The sequence below is a fragment of the Lepisosteus platostomus genome, chromosome 9 (assembly GCF_059453375.1).
Source record: "Lepisosteus platostomus isolate fLepPlt1 chromosome 9, fLepPlt1.hap1, whole genome shotgun sequence".
In the NCBI taxonomy this organism is placed as follows: Eukaryota; Metazoa; Chordata; class Actinopteri; order Semionotiformes; family Lepisosteidae; genus Lepisosteus; species Lepisosteus platostomus.
In genome coordinates, this window is record NC_142619.1 from 59,695,780 (window position 1) to 59,715,354 (window position 19,575).

Genomic DNA, 19,575 nt, shown 5'->3' on the forward strand with positions numbered 1-19,575 from the left:
GTTGATGTGTCACAACAATGAGTTTGTCAAAATCTGTGAGAAAGCCCCCTTGTGACTGAACAGTTCTGAGGCAGTCAGTATTCAAAGCGTAAGTGAAATTGATTAAATTGCACAATTGAATATTCCAGGAAACTGTTTAAAAATACATAGCAACAAAGAGGCTGAAACCTTTTTGACTCTGTAATATGTAATGCTTTGCAAAAATAAGTAAATTGCTTGCTGATTAATGTTTTCAAATGCACTTCATCAACAGAAGAATTCTGTAATATTAGCTGCATCTAAAAAATGTGATTTCCAATGTTAGCACTTTCTTTTTTTGTGTAATCATTAAACCCTACAAGCAATTTTCTATAATGGCTACTTTTATAATGCACAAGAACAAATTTGTCACCACATTCACAGCAGGGAATTGTTTTGATAGGCCATGATGAAGGTCAACAGGCATTATGCTTTCGAAAAATAAAGAAATTGTTCCACAGCATTTGTTTTGATTTATGCAATGCAGTGAGTAAGGCCATTATCGTAAACTACTCAAAAGAATTACAGAATACTGAAGATGTGAGCATGAATCCCAATCAAGGTATTCATCAAGAGATTAATTTTGTGCTGGAGTCTTGATCTTTTTCTTGCTAAGTTTAAGTAGAATTTGTCTCTCTGACCCTGCATGCAGTCCTACCTAATGAAGCTTGAACTGTTCGCTGGGAGTTAGGCATTTAAATGAAAGGTTGCTGAGATTACTTAATCTCAAGTATTAAACTGTTCTTGGCCTTGCAAAATTGGATCAATTTGTGTAATGAATTTGAAGTTTTATCTATTTGCATTGGAGTCCTTTAAAGCTAATTTTCTTAAAATATACTTGTTTTAATTGCATTTGTTTTAGATTGAGCTTATCAGTCAAACAGGCACACAGAGTAGTCCCAGCAATAAGAGACAGAGGACAGTCACTCTATACGGAAGGATAATCTTTTATGTTTTGGGGTTATTTCTATATCTAAATCAAATCTAAAAAATTCAACATTTTGGGAAAATAATTCCAGTTCTCCCTATACATTAAGGAACATAGGGAAGTTGCTGTACTTTTTATTTGAAAAAAATAATAAAATGAAACGGAATAGTTGAAGAGCCATATAAAAGGGGCATTTATCATTAATGATATTCAATGTCAGCATGAATTATGAAATTCTGGTATTCTGACATCCACAAATCTTTAATTGACCATTTTTTAAATATACTGTATATATATTAGAGGTGACCATTGATCTGCAAAAATAATAATTACTCAAACGCATTATCTTCCATTCATTAATAGACTTTATTTTACCTTCAACGCCACAGGAGCTTCCTCGTAGCTGCTGTGCTTTAGAGACATAATCCTCCGTTTAACAGAGAACAACGGTGAAATTTCTTATGCATGCTGAACAATTTTAGTTTCTGGATTAGAGACGAAATTATGCAATAATGATCTTCTTTTATTTATTCCGACAGACTCTGACCATTGGAAGGAAACCAAATCCATCATTGCTCATTAGATAGCGAAGCACCACCTTCTGCTTCGTATACGCTGTATCTGTACAAATAGCAAAGACCTTGTTGAATGCAAGAACATAAGGTGTTTGGTTGCTAACAGCATCCAAGGATCTCTGCCAGCTTTTTGTTGGAAGACACCACAATATCAGCATTCAACAACATGACAGGCTGGCTTGTTCCACCACCCTCTGTGTAAAGAGGTTCTACAGAGTTGATTCTGCCAGTTGTCAATAAGAAAAATGTAAGTGGAGGTACGTACAGTATCAAAACAGACACTAAATAAGAAAAAAAATAGAATTGGGGTGACATTCACTTGTTTACATTTTAAGTTATAATATTGTTTTTATTAATGTAGCTGAATCCAATATCCAAAGCAAGCGTTTAGAAACGAATCTGTCAAGAAACTGCACATCCTGCAACTGTTCCACTTTTTTCAATTAAAGACAGAGAAGGATGGAAGGTGGGTGAAGAAAAACTAGTTTTCTAACCATTCAGGACTCTGGATCATTGATGAATATTAGGAAGAGCAGTAGTCCTAGTACTGATTCCTGAGCTTAGGTAAACAAGAGCTGTTATTCATAGGCCATCATTAACAACCTCAAGGCTGGGGAATTACCCAATCAATCAATCGATCAATCAATCAAAGTTTATTTATCAAATACACAACAATACAGCCTGCAGCAGTAATTGCTGGTGATGAAATGTCTTTTCTGCGAGCTCACCAGGGGGAAATAATAATAAAAATCACAAAATTAAAATTTACAGAGTAAAGTTACATAATAATAGTGCAATAAAAATTGAATTAAAAAAACTAATGATAAAACTCTATATAAATAGAACTGCAACATATCCAGGGTGTGTGCAATGCATTATTTCCAAATAGTGCAATATGAAGTGTGCCAAATACAGTGGAAAACTGTATGTCCATGTAACCTGACCATTTAACAAAGACCCTTAGGGTGGTGGCTGAAAGTGACTGCAGCTTGGCTGTTTAGCAGTCTTATTGCCTGGAGGTAGAAGCTGTTCCGCAATCTGGACTTTGACTACATGCTTCAATACCATTTACCAGGAAACAGTTTATGATTTGGATGACTGGGGTCCTTGGGAATAGACCTGCCCTTCTTAAGACATCTAGCTGAGTAGATATCCTGGATGTTTGGTAGCTCACTGCCGGTAATGAGCTGCACTGACTTCACCACCTCTGCAGTACTTTGCGATCCCGGGTGGAGCAGCTCCCATACCAGGCAGTGATGCAGCCGGTCAGGATGCTCTCAATAGGGCACCTGTAGAAGTTGGCCTCAATATGTGACGGCATGCCAAACTTCTTTAGCCTACGGAGATACAATAGGTGCTGCCGTGCTGTTTTAACCACGGTGTTGGTGTGGTGGGTCCAGGTTAAGTCCTCTGAGATGTTAACTCCCAGGAACTTAAAACTGCTGACCCTCTCCACTGCAGTCCCATTGATTTAGATAGGTGTGTGATCTCCTCCCTGGTCTTCACAATCACCTCCTTAGTCTAACTGATGTTCAGAGAGAGGTGGTTCTCCTGGCACCATGCTGCGAGGTTTTCAACCTATTCCCTGTACGCAGACTCTTCATCATCTGTGATCAGGCCGATGACTGTTGTACCGCCCACAAACTTCATGATGGAGTTTGAGTTATGCCTGGCGACACAATCATGGGTAAATAAAGAGTAGAGGACAGGGCTAAGCACACAGCCTTGGGGGACTCCAGTGTTTAGAGTCAGGGTAGAGGATATGTTGGTACCCACCCTCACCACCTGTGGACGTTCTGTCAGGAAGTCCAGGATCCAGTTACAGAGGGAGGTGTTCAGTCCCAGGTCCTGGAGCTTGATGACGAGCTTTGAGGGCACTATGGTGTTAAATGCTGAGCTGTAATCAACAAACAGCATTCTCACATACAGTATGTTCCTTTCTTATCCAGGTTTGAAAGGGCAGTATGGAGGGCAGTGGCGATTAGCATCTCGGTTGACCTGTTCTGGCGATACGCAAATTGCAGTGGGTCTAGGGTATCAGGCAATGAAGAGGTGATGTATGCTTTGACCAGCCAGTCAAAGCAATTCATGATAACTGATGTGAGTGCAACTGGGCAGTAGTCATTCAGGCAACTGACTCTGGGTTTCTTAGGGACAGGAACAATGGTGGTTTTCTTAAAGCAGGAAGGAACTATAGACTGAGCAAGATAGATAGATACAGTAGATCACTTTATTGGCCATACTGTATACAATTTTCTTGCATTAGGAATTTGTCTTTTCGCAAAGCCCAGCCTGCTCTCCATGGGACACACAGACAGGGAGAGAAGCTTGGGGTCAGAGTGCAGGGTCAGCCATTTATATGGCACCCCTGGAGCAGTTGGGGTGAAGGGATTTGAACCAGCAGCCTTCTTGCCACAGACGCATAGCCTTAGCCACAGTGCCACTGCTCCGCCCTATCTTGATGTCTTTTCGGAGAGAAAGATTGAATATGTCCGAGAAGACATCTGCCAGCTGGTCTGCACATGCACAGTCTTTTTAAAAACTTTACACACATCTGCTCTGGATATGATCAGTGGGTATTCACCTTGGGTTACTGGCATCCTCCTGGCTGGATCAGCGTTATTGTGTTATGTTCTCAAACAGAACATAGAATGAATTTAGCTCATCAGGAAGAAAGGCAGACTGTTGTGTGATATAGCCGAGTTGCGCTTTGTTGTCTGTAATGGTGTGTATTCCACTCCACATGTTCCGGGGACTGCAGCCATGATAATATGACTCTAATTTAACTCTATAGTTGTATTTAGCTATTTTGATGGCTTTTCTGAGGTTGTATCTGGATTTTTAATATCAATCCATGTAGCCAGAATTGAAAGCAGCTCTCCTAACTTTAAGCTTAGCACGTTGATTAGAACCCATTCATTAGAAAACTGCTACTGTAGCACCCATCCACTGGAACGCAATACAACCTAGTTGCACCAAAATAGTCTTAAATCAATTCAATGAAAGGTTATGGGAACAATAATTAATATTATACTGAAGGATCCTCTGTATGCTTTTTAGATACTAGTTCTCAGTCCTCGTTCTGGATTACCTTTCTGTCCCCTTGTTTTTTTTTCTCCAGCCAAGTTCTTAATCACAGGTGACATTATGTAAATTTTCTATTTGAGGTATATTCCTTACATTTGCTTTTAGCTCTTTAAACATGGACTAATATTTTTAATTGGCATAAACCCTGTGCTAATTAGCAAGTTTCAGGATTTTTCTCACTCAAGTGTATGAGCTGAAATGTAACCAACTGAAGTCAAACACTAACTGTGGGAGTTGTCCAAAACAGTGTCTAGCTGTGTCTATCATCAATTGATCACCTACTTGTATTAGGAGCTGTTTAAGCAGAAATAAGAGAGCAAAGTCTTAATTAGAAAGCTGAAAAGTGACTTCATAAAGTTTGGTGTACTGAAGTAATTAAATATAAAGCAAGTTAGGGTATTTATGAAATAAAAGTCTTAGTGCAGAAAAACATTTAAACCAGCCAGCAGACCAGTAATAGCACATAATCAGCTGGAACAAAAACCAGCACACACAGAGGGATTCTAGGACCAGGCTTGAGAACCACTGCACATAAGTTTAGTCAACATGGAAAAGGCAACAGTGTGAATACAAATATACAGTAGTCTATGACATGGTGTTGATAAAAGGGTTTCAGAAAGTTTCTGACGAAGTTCCACAGAAAAGATTCTAAATACTTAAACTGTAAAACATAAGCATTCAAAGCATTCAATGTAATGCATTAATTTGGATTATCTTGGTAAGAAACAGAATGAGTGCTCATAATGGTATGCAATTAAGGGAGTATTGGGATCAATACTAGGACCACTGTTCTTCCTAATCTAGATCAGTGATCTGGATTCTGGAATAGTTAGTAAACTAGTCTGCAGATGATACCAAGTAAGCACAGACTGTAGAAGTTGCAGAAATTCAAAAAGACTCAGTCACTAATCAAGATTTGACAAACAAGTACTATAATAATGCTACTGTACATGTTTTATTGCAATGATAAAAATACCAAGTCTTTTTTGGAAGAGTTACTAGGGTTTTTTGAGATCTGAATTGAAGAATATGTGGATTCAAAATTCTTTTAATGACACAACCCACAGTCATCACCTGATAGATGGGCTGAACCTGGTCATGTACGTATGGTAATTTTGTCTTCACAGATATTGTTACTGTTACAAAGTACGCTAACTACAGTATGTTCCTTGTCAGATATTTGTAAAATATTTGTTTTATGCGGTTTTCAATGTTTCCATTATTCAGTGCTTAGGTGGTATTTTCAGCATTTGTTTTTTTGCAAAGCACTCATGTTGTTATCTGTTGGCTGTGCTCAGAGCTTCAATACCTAGAGAATGATCTATTTGCTGGGGATGTTCATTTCATGAGCCAATAAATGACAACAAATTGCTATATAAATGAACTGTATAAATTCATGCAAGGATATTTACAACCAAAACTATTTGAATGCGAAAGAAACAGGCCTGGTTTGCAAGCAAAGAGGCAGAATTATTAGGTACATTCTGATCTGATTGTTTCTTTTAACTGTGCTTGACATCTTCATTTGGAATGACTGCAGTCTTTTTGAAAATTATTTATATTCACACTGATAACATTCTTTACATACAGTATATTGCTTTCTTTTGCACACACACAATATTTTTTATTAATTGTAGGTATTTGTATTGCAATTGTCCAACATCATGTTTGCGCAAGTCAAAATGAGTTCACCCTCTCCCTCTCTCAAGAGTCACTGAAGCAAAACATATGTCCAGTAAACAACAGGCTGAAACTGGAATAACTGCATACAGTACCAGTGATAATTATCAGTCTCTTTTTTACTTTGTAAATCCTATTTTAAGTAAATTTATGGGTAAATCTCTATAAGCATTCATTTCTTTCTATATGTCGAAGTGTTACAATGATACTACAAAAATGTAATGCAATTTTCATCACAAAGACTTTTGAAGATTGGCTTAATTATTGTAAATGCAGCCATTTTACAAGCACTAATTTTCTGTCTTTACGCTTAAAGATATTGTGATGCAAGACTAGTTGCAAGCAAGTTACTAGTTGGATCATCTAAACTCTCTTTCTCAAGTAAAAAGTGATCATCATCACACTGAGGTTTAAAATATATTACTCATATTAATTTCAAATCCGTAGTAAATTAGGTACTAAGTAAAAAATATTTATAGTGCTTCTTAATGTACTAGGCCATCTTGCTTATTTGTTTGCAAGTAATTAAACCAAAAATGTTATCTAGCAGTTTTCTTGAAGGATCCAGAGAATCTGCCTTCTTGCTTGGGTAGATTGTTCTGTACAATCCGTTGTATAAAGAAGACATTTTCTGTTTCTCTTTCTGTTTCCATGTCTTTTTAACTTTGTTGTGCTCTTGAGGACGATTTGGATATTTACTGGGGTCACACTGGCTGAAGCAACAACTGTGGCCACTAATGCAAAAATAACAAATTAATAACAAATGTTTCTCATATTAAAGGAATGACAAATACCTTTGTGTATGTGCATGTGTGTGTTAACACATGTCCTGTCATCCTGCCTTGCACCCTGTGCTTGCTGTGTCGGCTCCAGCACATGAAAATCCACAACAAAACAGAACTTCTCTGTTTTCTGTTTTTGGACCTGGCAATATTACAACCTGTGTCAAAGTCCTAGTCTAGTTTACTGTCGAGATCGCGGTGAAGCTTTTAAGTTTGACTTTGTTAATCCATTGTAAAGATTGCCTTCATTATTATTGTTGTTATTATTTACACACTCCAGAAAAGATGTTATGTAACATTTCACATGTTAGCAAGGTGGGTGGCCTGTCTAACAGGGAATGTGCTCACGTTGTAGCTGTGCAATAGGAAAATACAGTTGACCTGTGTAGAACAAGAAGTTTTTCACACCACAATCTGTTACGAAGCGTCTTTCAGGACCCTATGTAGACGACACAATCCGGAAGGCAGTGAACACACACAGGGAGGAGATGGGGAACTGGCCTAGTAGAGGAACCCGGTGGGCGTGATGAAGGTGCTCTGGGGGGCGTGGTCCAGGCGAACAGTCCAAAACGGAAGTCCAAAGGGAAGTCCAGTGCCGTGTGATAAATCCAAGACGAACAAAACAAAGTTAAAAGCCAGAATGGAATCCGGCGAGGGGTTGTAGACAGACATGACAAAGTTAAAAACCGGAGCAGGATCCTGAGAAAGGTTGGGGGGAGAAAGGGGAAACGGAACCAGGCGCTGGTTCAGGACACCAAGTCAGAGCCCGGAACAGAGTGAGTGTCTGGCTCTTACAGGGAGGCAGGAACGGGGAGCAGTTGCACAAAATCAACTCAAAAGTGAACGAGCCGGAGCGCCCTTAAGTGGGAGGGACCAGAATCATGACACCATCTGCTTCTAAATTTCCATTTAATGGGCCAAGCCTTTTTGAAGCAGAACACAGAATACTCTCATTATTTGCTGAATAATTACAGTTATTGTAATGTACACTCTTCAATCTCAGATGACTTCAGTGCTGCTTGACCCTGCAACATTCTCCACATTTTTTCCAATTTGATGATTACTAATTATACTGTAGTATAAACTAACTAACTAAAGGCAGAAACCAAATATAGTAAATGCCATTCAAGGGGTGAGGAAGCAACAGCTGCTGATGTCAATCATTCTGCATCTCTGAGCCAGCCTTAATCCTCCAGTAGGCAGATCTTTGAATAGCTTTTTGTAACAGAGGTTCTAACATTAAAGCTGGAGCAGATGTCCATTGTCAAAATACTGTTTATCCAGATGAGCCAATTCTATGCCTGCTAACTGTGCTGCTTAAAGCAGACTGATTGGATTTCCCTCTGCCACATGACTCGGAGCACTTTGAGACTTTGATGCCACAACAAAAGCCATTCGCACCAAAACACAGAGGAGGCAGACGTCTCTGCTTATCAAATAGATCATTTGGTTTCAGTCAACGAGTACCAATGGTTTGAGCTTTTTGAAGCATAAAAGAATGTGAAGATAAACCCAAGGGTCTTCAAGGTTTTATGGTTCTCTAGTAAAGCATGTTTACTGTAACACACACCTATTCAGAAGACAGGGGTTACAGTGATGTATAATTGTAGTTTTTGGTTGGTGCTTTACCATATCCTAATTACACTATTCCTGCATATAAATTGAAGAATTGACACAAAAGTCTAATTAAATACTGTAGCTTCTCTCCTTGTCTGTGTCTCATGGAAAGTAAGTTGGGGTATGCAAAAAAAGACAAATTCCTAATACAAAAAATTGTATATGGCCAATACAGTGATCTTATCTTATCTCTCATGTTCAAAGTACATTTACAGTATTTTATGAAGGAGCATCGTAAGCACCTGGCAAGGACAGAAGGATGCTGAGATAATTTGCTTCTCCTGGTAGGAGACAAAGTTTCCCTGGTTTGGCTGGTGAAAGCTGACTATGAGCATTTGTGAAGCATGTTTCCTTCTCAGTTATCTCTCCCGAAGGAAACAAATGCCTGTGCTTTTGAGGAACATTTAGACATATGTGGTCTTTGTGAGTGTGAATGATACTATTTCCAAAAGTGGATAAAGATTTGCAAGGCCGTGACATCTCTGTTGACGTCCTCGGGAACACAGGATTCTGCCCTGTGTTTAGAGGTGGATTCTGTTGAAAAAAGTAACAGAAGAAACATCTGGATAGGAACTGCAATACAGTATGTAGGCCCATAATCTGGAGTTTCAACATATTAAAAGCAATAAAGAGACCATAAAATACTTGAATTTCTGAAAATTACTCGTCATTTTATTACAACATCCTTCTGGTCTGTCCAAAATAATGCAATGGGCGTTATGCTTGTCCTGAAAGCTCATGTTTTGTAAGCTTGCAGAAAGAGCTCTGCCATTTGCACTGGGAAACAAGAAGATGGCTGGCTGATTGATTCAGGGAACATCAAAGATCTCTCCAAGATCACAGTTTCCCATTCTACTTCCCCCAGCCAGGATAACACTGACCTTTCCATCTGCAGCTTTTCACAAGGGTTAAAGGAATCCTGCTCCAGATGTCAGAATTAAACCAGGTTCAAGCCTTTCATTTGCTCCCAATGATCGATCAGCTTGTTTCTAAATCTCTCCATTCATTCTGAGTTCTGCGTTCCTTTACTTCCCCTGATATTTCTTGCCATGATTTACATTTCTTTAGCCTCCGTTTCAACACATGCCCTACACATTTTTACAGTATCTTTTCATGTTCTCCTTACACACCCATTTTATCCAAAAAAGAAAATATTAAAGATCTGCATTACACTCTGCAGTGATGACGTGTGTGAAACAATGTTGAAATTACAGTATGTGCCGCTATACTGTAATTGCAAAGTTGGCTATAGTTGTCCTAAAATTCATATTAAAGATGTCTGAAAAAGATTGTAAATATTGTTTTCTGTTGCAAAGGGTATTTGCATAAAAATCAATAATATATTCTTGTATATTTTCATTTAAAATAGACACAAATGACATTTTCATAGAAAACCTATTCATTTGATTCATGTTTTATTTCATTCCCATGCCAACACTATTTAATCAGCTTATGCCTTAAGCCAGAAATGTAATAAACTTATTTGCTAATACCATTGTTTAGAGGCAGAACTCTTCCTCTTATCTTCTGTGTACTTTCTAGATATTGTTCTGCAGCATGTGAAATCTCCTAATTATTTTTCCTATCTGTATAGAGCAAATGTATTCATCAAAAATATAATATAGCTTTCAGAACCCTTTTAAAAAGGCCTTGTTTATATAATTATCCTATAATATGCAATCAAAATTTGTTGAATTGTAGGACAAATCCCAGCTGGAGGATAAGAGTGGCCTTTATATTTGGAGGGTAGGATATGTGACTGTACGTGCAAATCCTTCTAGATATAGAGGAGTAATTTGTCTTCATGTGCTTCATTTTGTACCTGCCTTGAGCACAGCAATAATTCCTTGTATTCTTAAAGCACTTCATCCCTATAGCAATTTATATAGATAAGGGAACTTACTTTATTCACCACTGACATGTGGGCACTATCCTGGCTTTGCGTAATAGCCACCTCACAGTGCAGGTCACCCTTTGAGACAAACAGAAACTTTAACTAAGCCAGCATGTTCAAGAGTAAAATGGAATTTATCTTCAAAGAGCTTCTGCCCTTTCAAAATCTAACATTCAAGTAGCTTTAGAATTACATTTCTTTGTGCTTCCTGTTAGGCAGCAACATGCTTTAACGTTGGTAGACTGTTAGTATGGTTCAACTGTGTGAATTAAGGGCAGTAGTGGATAAAGGCTTTATTTTAATAACTGGAAAGGTCTAATGCCCATGTAGCCTTCAGCAGGTTACTTCACTTGCTTAAATGTCTTATCTATTATTTAAATGACTCTGCAATCTACACACATGTTTATCTGCATACATATGTCAAAATAGACCACGAACTGGAATTCTGTTTTGATATTACCATGACACTACGGTTCACATGTTACACAGCTGCACATGTGAAATAACATACTGTAAGTAGTTCAAGTAGGGAGCTGCGTAGGCTGCAAAGGAAAAAGTAAAGGTCTAGTCAATACTGAAAAGAGAAGAAAAGAAACACAATGTTTCAGCTGTGGAGCCTTCTTCAGGTGTGCAATCAAAAGAAGACCCGAAGAAGGCTCCACTGCCGAAACGCTGTGTTTCTTTTCTTCTCTTTTCAGCATGGAATAGACCTTTACTTGTTCCTGTGAAGTAACATGTTTGCCGTGCTTGTCCGCCATGCCCTACACAGGATTAAAACAAAGGAAAGGTTCCAATCAAGAGGAGACCATTTGGCCCATCTAACTGGTACTTAGTAGCTTTTTGATCCAAGGATCTTGCTTGCTGTTTCTTGAAGGGTGTCAGGGTATCCGGTTCAATTACAAGGCCAGGCAGCTTGTCTCGCACTCCCACAACCCCTCAGGTAAAGATGAGCTTCTTGCTCTCAGTTTTGATCACACATTTATGTAGCTTCCACCCGTGTTCTCTAGATTGTGGTTCCCTGTTTATTCTAAAGAAACCCGCTGGGTTGACTCTGTCAATGGCTTTGTGGATTTTGAATACATGTATCAGGTTCTAGCTGAAGTATTCTGTGTTCAAGGCTACATAGCTTCAGTTCCTTTGGCCTGTCAAAGGAAGGGCATTCTCTTAAGCCCTGGACCTGATCTGGTGGATCTTGTCTGCTCTCATTCCAGAGCAGTATCTTATCTATAATTTGGTAACCAAAATTGTACACAATATCAGCCATTTTCAGCAATATATTATTCAGGTGGGAGCTGCGTTAGCTGCAAAGGAACAAGTGATAGGTTTATTCCATGCTGAAAAGAGAAGAAAGAAAACACAATGTTTCGGCCTGAAAACATTACGTTTCCACACCGGAAGAATGCTCCATGGCTGAAACATTATGTTTTCTCTCTTCTCTTTTCAGCATGGAATAAACCTATTACTTGTTCCTTTGCAGTATATTATTAAGGTCATTATGTTAAATAACATGAATAGCAATGAGAATGCCAATTAAAACAAGTTTTATTAGTTTATAATTTATCCTTATTGACTTAAGCTCCTATTGATGTTAGAATCTGTATGATAATATCAAAGCAGCACTCCTGTTCAAAAGAGCAGTATATTTTCGCATACATAAGCAAGTAAATATTATTACTTATAAAAGTAATTTAAAAATATGTGACACTTAATCGTGGAATACACATTTAAAATTCATTAAGACGTCCCATTTAATTTTATGAATTCTTCAGTATGCTAATACTTATCTAGTTTGCATCATAACCTGTGAAATCAAGTGCATCTAAACACCAAGTTCCAAGCTGTTATTAATTATACACTTCGGCAAAAGGTCAATGATGAATTTCATTTGCAGAGAATCTAGATTTCATGGATGCGAATTCCACAGAGCTTTACCAGCAACCTTCCTTCAAATTATGAGATGAGCCGAGGAGTCACTACGTGAGCATCAGCACTGCTGTTAGAATACTTGTCATTTTCCGACGATATCATCTACAAAAATGCTAGAATCTTTATTGATTACATTTAAATACAATGTTTTTAAATGCAGTAAAGAGTGTCTGTATTTGTTACATTTTTGTAATCGGAATGCATTCACTTCCAAGAAGCAGAAAGCTCTTGTTGCAATTTAAATGGGAATCTTAAGTGAAGAAATCAAGCAATCCTCCCAGCTGGAATTGTGCAGTCCATTCTACTCCCGAGAAAGTTCTGATAGTGTAGATGACCAAATGGAACTGCATACAATTCCTATTTTATTTATCACATGGAAAAAAACACCACAGTTTGAAAAAAATAAAACATGCTCAAGATTTCTTTCTTCCTTCTGATGCTTGCCTAAATTAAATAATTAAACTTTTTTTTTTCCATGTGCAGTAATTACAGTACCTCAACAACAAAGGTCACATTCTCAAGCTGTATCTTGCTTGAGAATCACAGTTGATCCGATTCCCATAACCAAATTTGTATTTAGAACTCAAATGTCAAGAAATTAGTAATTAAGATTTGAAGAGAGTGCAATTAATTAGGAGTACTTCTAAAGCTTTTAATGTATTAGGAGTTCATCGGCAGATGGCTTTTTTCATGTAAAAACACACTCTTGTTATTCTGCTACAATAACTCAGCTGAACTCCCCTCCAAGGGGCTCAAGTAATTGTGACTGTGGAATATTACACTGAACAAGATCTTGATAGTTAAATCTCCAAAGTGGAAAGACATTTTTCTTTTCCTGTGAGTTAATGAGCTTTAGAACTGTTATAATAGTTTTTTTTAGTGATAAAACCAATGTCATTACCTACAGAATCGTGTACGAGATCCAAGAAGTTCAGGTGGGTGGTGTGTTATTGGAAAAAATAGCAGTAACATCAGGTGCATAAAAGCACCTCCACGTTTGTTTTCATGAAAAGCTTTACCATAAAATGTGGTAAATCAGATACTTTTCTGAAAATACATTCATTTGGGGTTACTTTTTGTCCTCATAATCCTATTCTTTCCCTAGAATAGGGAACATTTACTGTTCAAGAAGAAAAGAGCACAATGACTAGGGCAGCTGCTGCTCCCTTTATGTAAATCCTGTAGATCATACTAATGGATGCTTAGCACTTTTAACTAGCTAATTCAGATAAATGCATTGTTTGATTTCATACCCTGTGATATTCTCTGTTAGGAAGACACCATCTTGGCTCAAAATTCAAGACCAGTGATGTGGCCATCAGCCAAGGTGGCCGCCTGTTATTTGAGGAAAGCTGCAGAATGAGGCACAGCTGGGATAAATGAGTCTTTCGTACTTAGAGGTCTGACTGTAAGATAAATGGTGGTGAAGTGAAAATGATGCTACAGAGAAAGTGAGGAGAGAGAGATGGGTATTGTAGAGAGGTTCAGAATGAGTATTGCACCGCCTAGTTTACAGTGAATCGACAGAGTGACTCAGAATGTGTGTTTGGGAGAAGAAACCAGGGAATAAGGTGAAAGGAGTCTACTCAGTTTTTCCAGATGGGATCAATATACGACCACAGGTCCTGTCGAGAATCAACGTAAAGGCAGGACAACTACAATGCTAAAATATAAGGTGACACACACATAATTTAAGAGCTGGCATTGTCATGTACCCTTACAAAATTCTGCTTTGCGTGAGGATTTATTAATATACAGTACTTTACGATAAGTAGCCTCTAGTAGTAAGATTTGTGTAGTACTCTCTCTTTGTTCTGGAAAGCCGTTGCAACTGTGACAGCTCCTTTTGCCATTTAGCATTGTGCTTAAGCACTTCAGTTGCATATTTTTCTCTTTGAAGACTGTGTTATAATCTCTAGACTTACTTCTACTGTTCTCAACTCACCACTGCACCACAGCATGTGTCCTTCGCAGATTCCCTCCAGATTGTTTTTCCTTCCAAACTTTTCATCTCCTCCAATGACCTTCACAATCACAAACAACAAAATCAACTTCAAAGAGTTTATTGAGCCTTGAGTACACAGCAAATTATTTTACAATTAGAAAATACTAGTCAGTTTCATTTAAGGTCACTCAAACTGCCATCTGGTCTTCTGTGAGTATTTTGAAAATGTAATGAAAACAAACAGTAGGCCTTCATGTTTTAAAACGTATTTAAACTAAAAAGATAAACACTCTATTCATTGTGCTTTTTAGCATATTTGTTTCCAGTTTTTAATTATTCTGATCCTAGCCACCTCTATGGGGAAATGAACTGGGAAAATTCAATAGCTAAATGCAATACTATGTGGCACCCACTCACAGGAGTTTAAAATTACCTCAATCAACTTTGTTCAGAAGTATCAACCGCCTGGGAAGTGAAGTCTCCAGCATTTTGCAATAATATTGTGAATGTGCAGAATTCTAAAGCCTACATCAGGTGGGAACAGACAAGCTACTTGCATAAGGTTTTATGAAATGTTTTTTACCATTCATTAAACCTTTAGAATTGCACTAATACTTTCCTTGCTAGACTGGAAGGATCTAATGGAAAGATTTCAATCTCACTGATCACCCACTGATAAACTCAATTTAATGTTCAGAACTAAAAAAAAAGATTTCTTGCAATGAAGACAATGAATGAGTGCACACTGTTAAGAAACAAGGAGAAAAAGTACTTGCATTTGACTTTGATACTGTATGTGTTATATAACATCTACGTACAGTACAATGCATTAAGTAAAGCTACTGTATATGCAGAATTACAGTATAATGACAATTCCAGCCACAGTGACTTAAGGGAAGCAAAGACTTCTTGATTATATTTAAAAAAACGTGGACAGTGTGGACTGGCCATGCTGTCCATTGAGGAGATAGCATCAACTCTGAATTGTAACAATGCAAAAACTTTCTTTGGTCCATAGTCTTCTATTTCATATTGTTCTTTTTTCAGGGTTTTACTCATTCACTCATTCACATCTTTCCTCATCTCTGTGTCTTCACCAATCACTGTGCACTCATCCAATTAGGCACTGACTCTAATTATTCTCCTGACTCACTTTGTGTCACCCAATCTCTCAGTATCTTCACACATCACCACAACACAACCATTTACTCTTTTTATCCTTAACTCAACTGGCTGATCCTGTTTGGCCAGGCATAATGTCTTCATTAGTCACCCCTCAGAACCCCATAAATTATTAAGAAGGCCAGTCTGATTTTCACAATAGTACAATAGTACTGTTACGTCCCCGTGCGTGTTTTTGTTTTTTCTTGGCTTCCTGTATTCAGGTACCCCCCACACACACACACATTGGTCAATCACTACACCATCATTGCAGTTGTGACATCATCATCAATTAACCCCCGTCCAGTCAGCAACTAGATCTACAGTTTAAATACCGAAGAAGTTCCGACCTCGAGAGCTTTCAGCTCAACTTCGGTTAGCTTCAGCTCATGATCGGATTTGTTCGCTAGTGTTCGTATTCTTTGTTAGCTTCTGCTTCGTTTGTTTGTTGGTTTTGATTACCTGTGTTTTGTTATTACCTTGCCCGAACCTGTTACTTTCCTTTTTACCTTGCTTGTGCTCATTTGTTACCCTATTCCTTGCTCACGTATTTTCTTCGGTATTACCCGTTTTCCCCTAATCGTGCAATTAGTTCACTCGTGTCGTGTTATTGTTAACTGTGAACTTACTGTTAACTGTGTTGTACACCAGGGGAAAGGTATAGGTAAGGTCATCGGGCGACATTGTGCACACGTAGGTTTGTTTTCAGTCTAGACACACTAGGTTAGGTGGCGTGTGCCACTCGTGTATTTTGGTTCTGGTTAGTTCAGTGTTGGGATGTTAGGGCGTGTGAAGACGCCGAAGAGGTTAGTTAGACTTCACTGTATTAGCTAGATCCATTTGGTTTTCTTATTTTCTCTCCTTTGGTACCGCTCAAGTTCCCTTTCCCTGTGTTATTGTGTCCTGTATACATGCCAGTCACTTATTCACTTTTTAAAAATAAATCACTTTTGCACCCAAACTTTTGTTGTCACGCTACCTAAGTCCCTCACCAGAAACCCCTGCATCCAAACCCGTCCAAATTTACCCCTAGACACCTGGAGTCATAACATTCAGGTAACTGCGTACCTGAAGCTGAGGTCTCCTCCAAGGGGCTGATAGCCAAAGAACTTGTTGATCTGTAAAACAGAACATAAACATGGCTATTCAGATATTCACACATGGTTTTGTTCTTTGTTTATGGCTTGTACAGTAAGTAATTTAATTTTTGTTCAACTGAAAAATGTGTGATGGTGGGTGGGTGGATAGACAGATGACCAATTATAACAGTGTTTTATATAATGAAACCAGGGATGTTTGCATTTAGGAAGAAGTAGATATCAAAGGAGAATTCATTTTTCTTCAATTAGACTGGGGGAAAAAACTAAGTCAAAGAAAAATTCAGAAGCTGACTAAAATGATAATGGCTAATGACTGCGTTCTTACATAATCTCTCAGAGAGACTACAACAAGCTTAAATGCCTGTGCCGATCCAGGTTTGCAAACACTCAAGATAGAGTGATGAAAACATAGGTGACCATTAGGGAACTGATTGCTTCTGGAATCAGTACAGATCTTCAGGTGGAATCTTGGGGTCATTTTTAGCTTGAGCCTTGCATTTTAAGGTCATGTTGTCTGTAATGTGCTGAAATATATATTTAATCTTGAAATATAACATTTTTCAAGCATGCATTTTCTTTCCCAGGGTTGATTATTGTTGCTTTTGGGAGCATCCAGATATGTTCTAAAATTTTTGTTGGCTCAGGCTCATGTCAAATTTAGATTTTAATCAAAATTAAAATGCATGAGCATATATCATCTGTCCTAATTTTCTTATACTGGATCCCTGTGTAAAATATTCATCTGAACATAAGAAACGTACAAAAAAAACTGCTGCTCACCTATAAGGGCTTGAACAGCTTGAACTTGTTAATCTCCTATTGTCACGATTGCAGTCCCTCCTCCTTAAGGGCGCTCCGGCCCTTTCACTTTGGATTTAATTCTGTGCACCTGACCCCTGTTCCCAGTCCACCTTAAACGCCTGGGGCTGACGTTCATCCTGGCTCTGCATCTGATTTCCGTGTCGTGCGAGTCCGGGATCTGGAAGCGCCTGGTCCCATTCCCTGTCCGCCAGTTCCGACCCGGTTCATGGTTTTAATTCCTAGTTTGGATGGATCACCTGGCTATGGACTTATTCATGTTTTTGGATTCCCTCTCTGGATTACTTTTGGATTGTTTGCCTCGGCCACACCTCCCCCGTGCACTTTGGACACGCCCCCCTGTTTTCATCCCCGTATTCCTGCATGATCTTTTTCCTTGTGTTTCCTCGCGATTCTGGATTGTGTCGTCTGCATAGGGTCCGGAAAGAACTGTTTGTTACACCTATAAACCTACATACAGTGTAATTTCATCCATCAGACTCTGGCCTGCATTGATTGCCCAACACTATGGAGTTGTGCCTTCTATTTTGATGTTTCCAGCCTGTGAAATGAACTCCCATTTAAAATTGTACATAAGTTACTCACAAAATGCTTAAGATATTGCTTCTTTGGATTCAGTCCAGGGAAGTCTGACCAGATACATTCCGGGCTCAAGATATGAACCGGGAATGTTGTTCTCAGTGTTCCACCCTGACAGACAGAAGATACTGAACCTTTTAGACTTGAACAGAAGACTCTGAGGGGTCTTGATACAAGTATTCAAAATCCGCAAAGGCACTAAAAAAGTTAAGCTCATGGACATCTCCAGAACACACAGGGAGATACAAACAGAGTGCACATGTGGAAACTATGTGGCAGTGCATTTTGAAAATGAGAACAGCAGGCACTTGTTAGCACAAAGGGTTAGGGGAATGTGTTACAAGCTACCCAGCCATGTTGTTGAACCCAATACACTGGCTACTTTCAAACCACAGCTCAATCAAATCCTCTGATCAATGAGCTGCTAACTGGGTTAGATGGGGCTTCACAGTATATTGTCCATTAGTATCATGTTTCTTATGCTCATAGATAGTATTTTGTGTGTGTGCAGACATAATCCGTATCAACAACTATAGTGCGACCTTGTACAAAGGGTATTGTAGAAATTGACATTAACTCCTGCATCATTTTAATTGGATTTACTCAGGTTTACTTAGCCTAATGAAAAGATATTTTCCTAATAGAAACCAGAGTAACTTTCAAACAAAAAGGCTTAATTATTTTTTACTCTTACCTTGTCTTGTGCTGTTTTCCAAGTTAATTGAGCATCTCCCTCCTTGGATATTTTTTTTCTCTGTCTGGTTTTCCTTTCCATCAAACCTACAGCTGTCATTTCTTTGTTGGTAATGTTTCTGTGTGGCACAGCAAGCATGGGAGACAAATGAGGAGAAAATGTATCTCCTGCTGTCCTCTCAAGAGCAGGTGCACCAGCTGTGGTTACAGCAGAGCTTGGAAATGTAAGCAGTTTGCTTTTAAAGCCAAAACAATCACAGGATTTGGCAGCCAACAATAAACACTTTCTGAGAGTCATGTCTTTTTACACTGTAATGACAACATGAATGAATATATGCAATCCTAAAGTTTGAGAGTATCACATAAACCCAGTGTCTTCTATTATAACAAGCCATTTTAACAAAACATAATAGATTTCACATCTATTTTACAGTATATGCAAAAACTCTATTTCTATTAATGTACTGTATTTGGCTGACACTTTTATGCAAAGCTTTATCTTTTCATATAACACCTGTAAGTTAATCCTTGCATTTATACCAGCTTCCAATTTTTTATGGTTTTCTTCGTCAATCCGTTTGAACTTCCTGAAAGTTTACTGTCCTCGTGCCTGTGTCTTTTAGACCAAATCTAAGATGCTGGACAAGATTGTTGTCTATGATAATATGACATGGTAATGAGACATTGTTATTAAAAACAGATTGTTACAAAATACTCCATCCAGAGTGCTGTGTTATTTCCATTTTAGGATTATCAAAACAAGCTAATGGC

At 38.3% G+C, this 19,575-nt stretch overlaps 1 protein-coding gene across 1 annotated transcript in view; it reads right to left on the reverse strand.

The window, feature by feature from the left end:
- Positions 1–2,159: 2,159 nt before the first annotated feature.
- The window catches only part of LOC148655344 (uncharacterized), a 35,608-nt gene continuing 18,192 nt past the window's right edge, over positions 2,160–19,575 (reverse strand). Inside the window, exons 5-9 of the mRNA XM_088645894.1 lie at positions 18,806–18,923; positions 16,682–16,731; positions 14,453–14,531; positions 10,591–10,659; positions 2,160–9,221 (exon numbers count right to left, since the gene is read on the reverse strand). Coding sequence (XP_088502020.1) covers positions 8,907–9,221; positions 10,591–10,659; positions 14,453–14,531; positions 16,682–16,731; positions 18,806–18,923 — 631 coding nt within the window. The 3' untranslated portion in view covers positions 2,160–8,906. The remainder of the gene's footprint in view (positions 9,222–10,590; positions 10,660–14,452; positions 14,532–16,681; positions 16,732–18,805; positions 18,924–19,575) is intronic.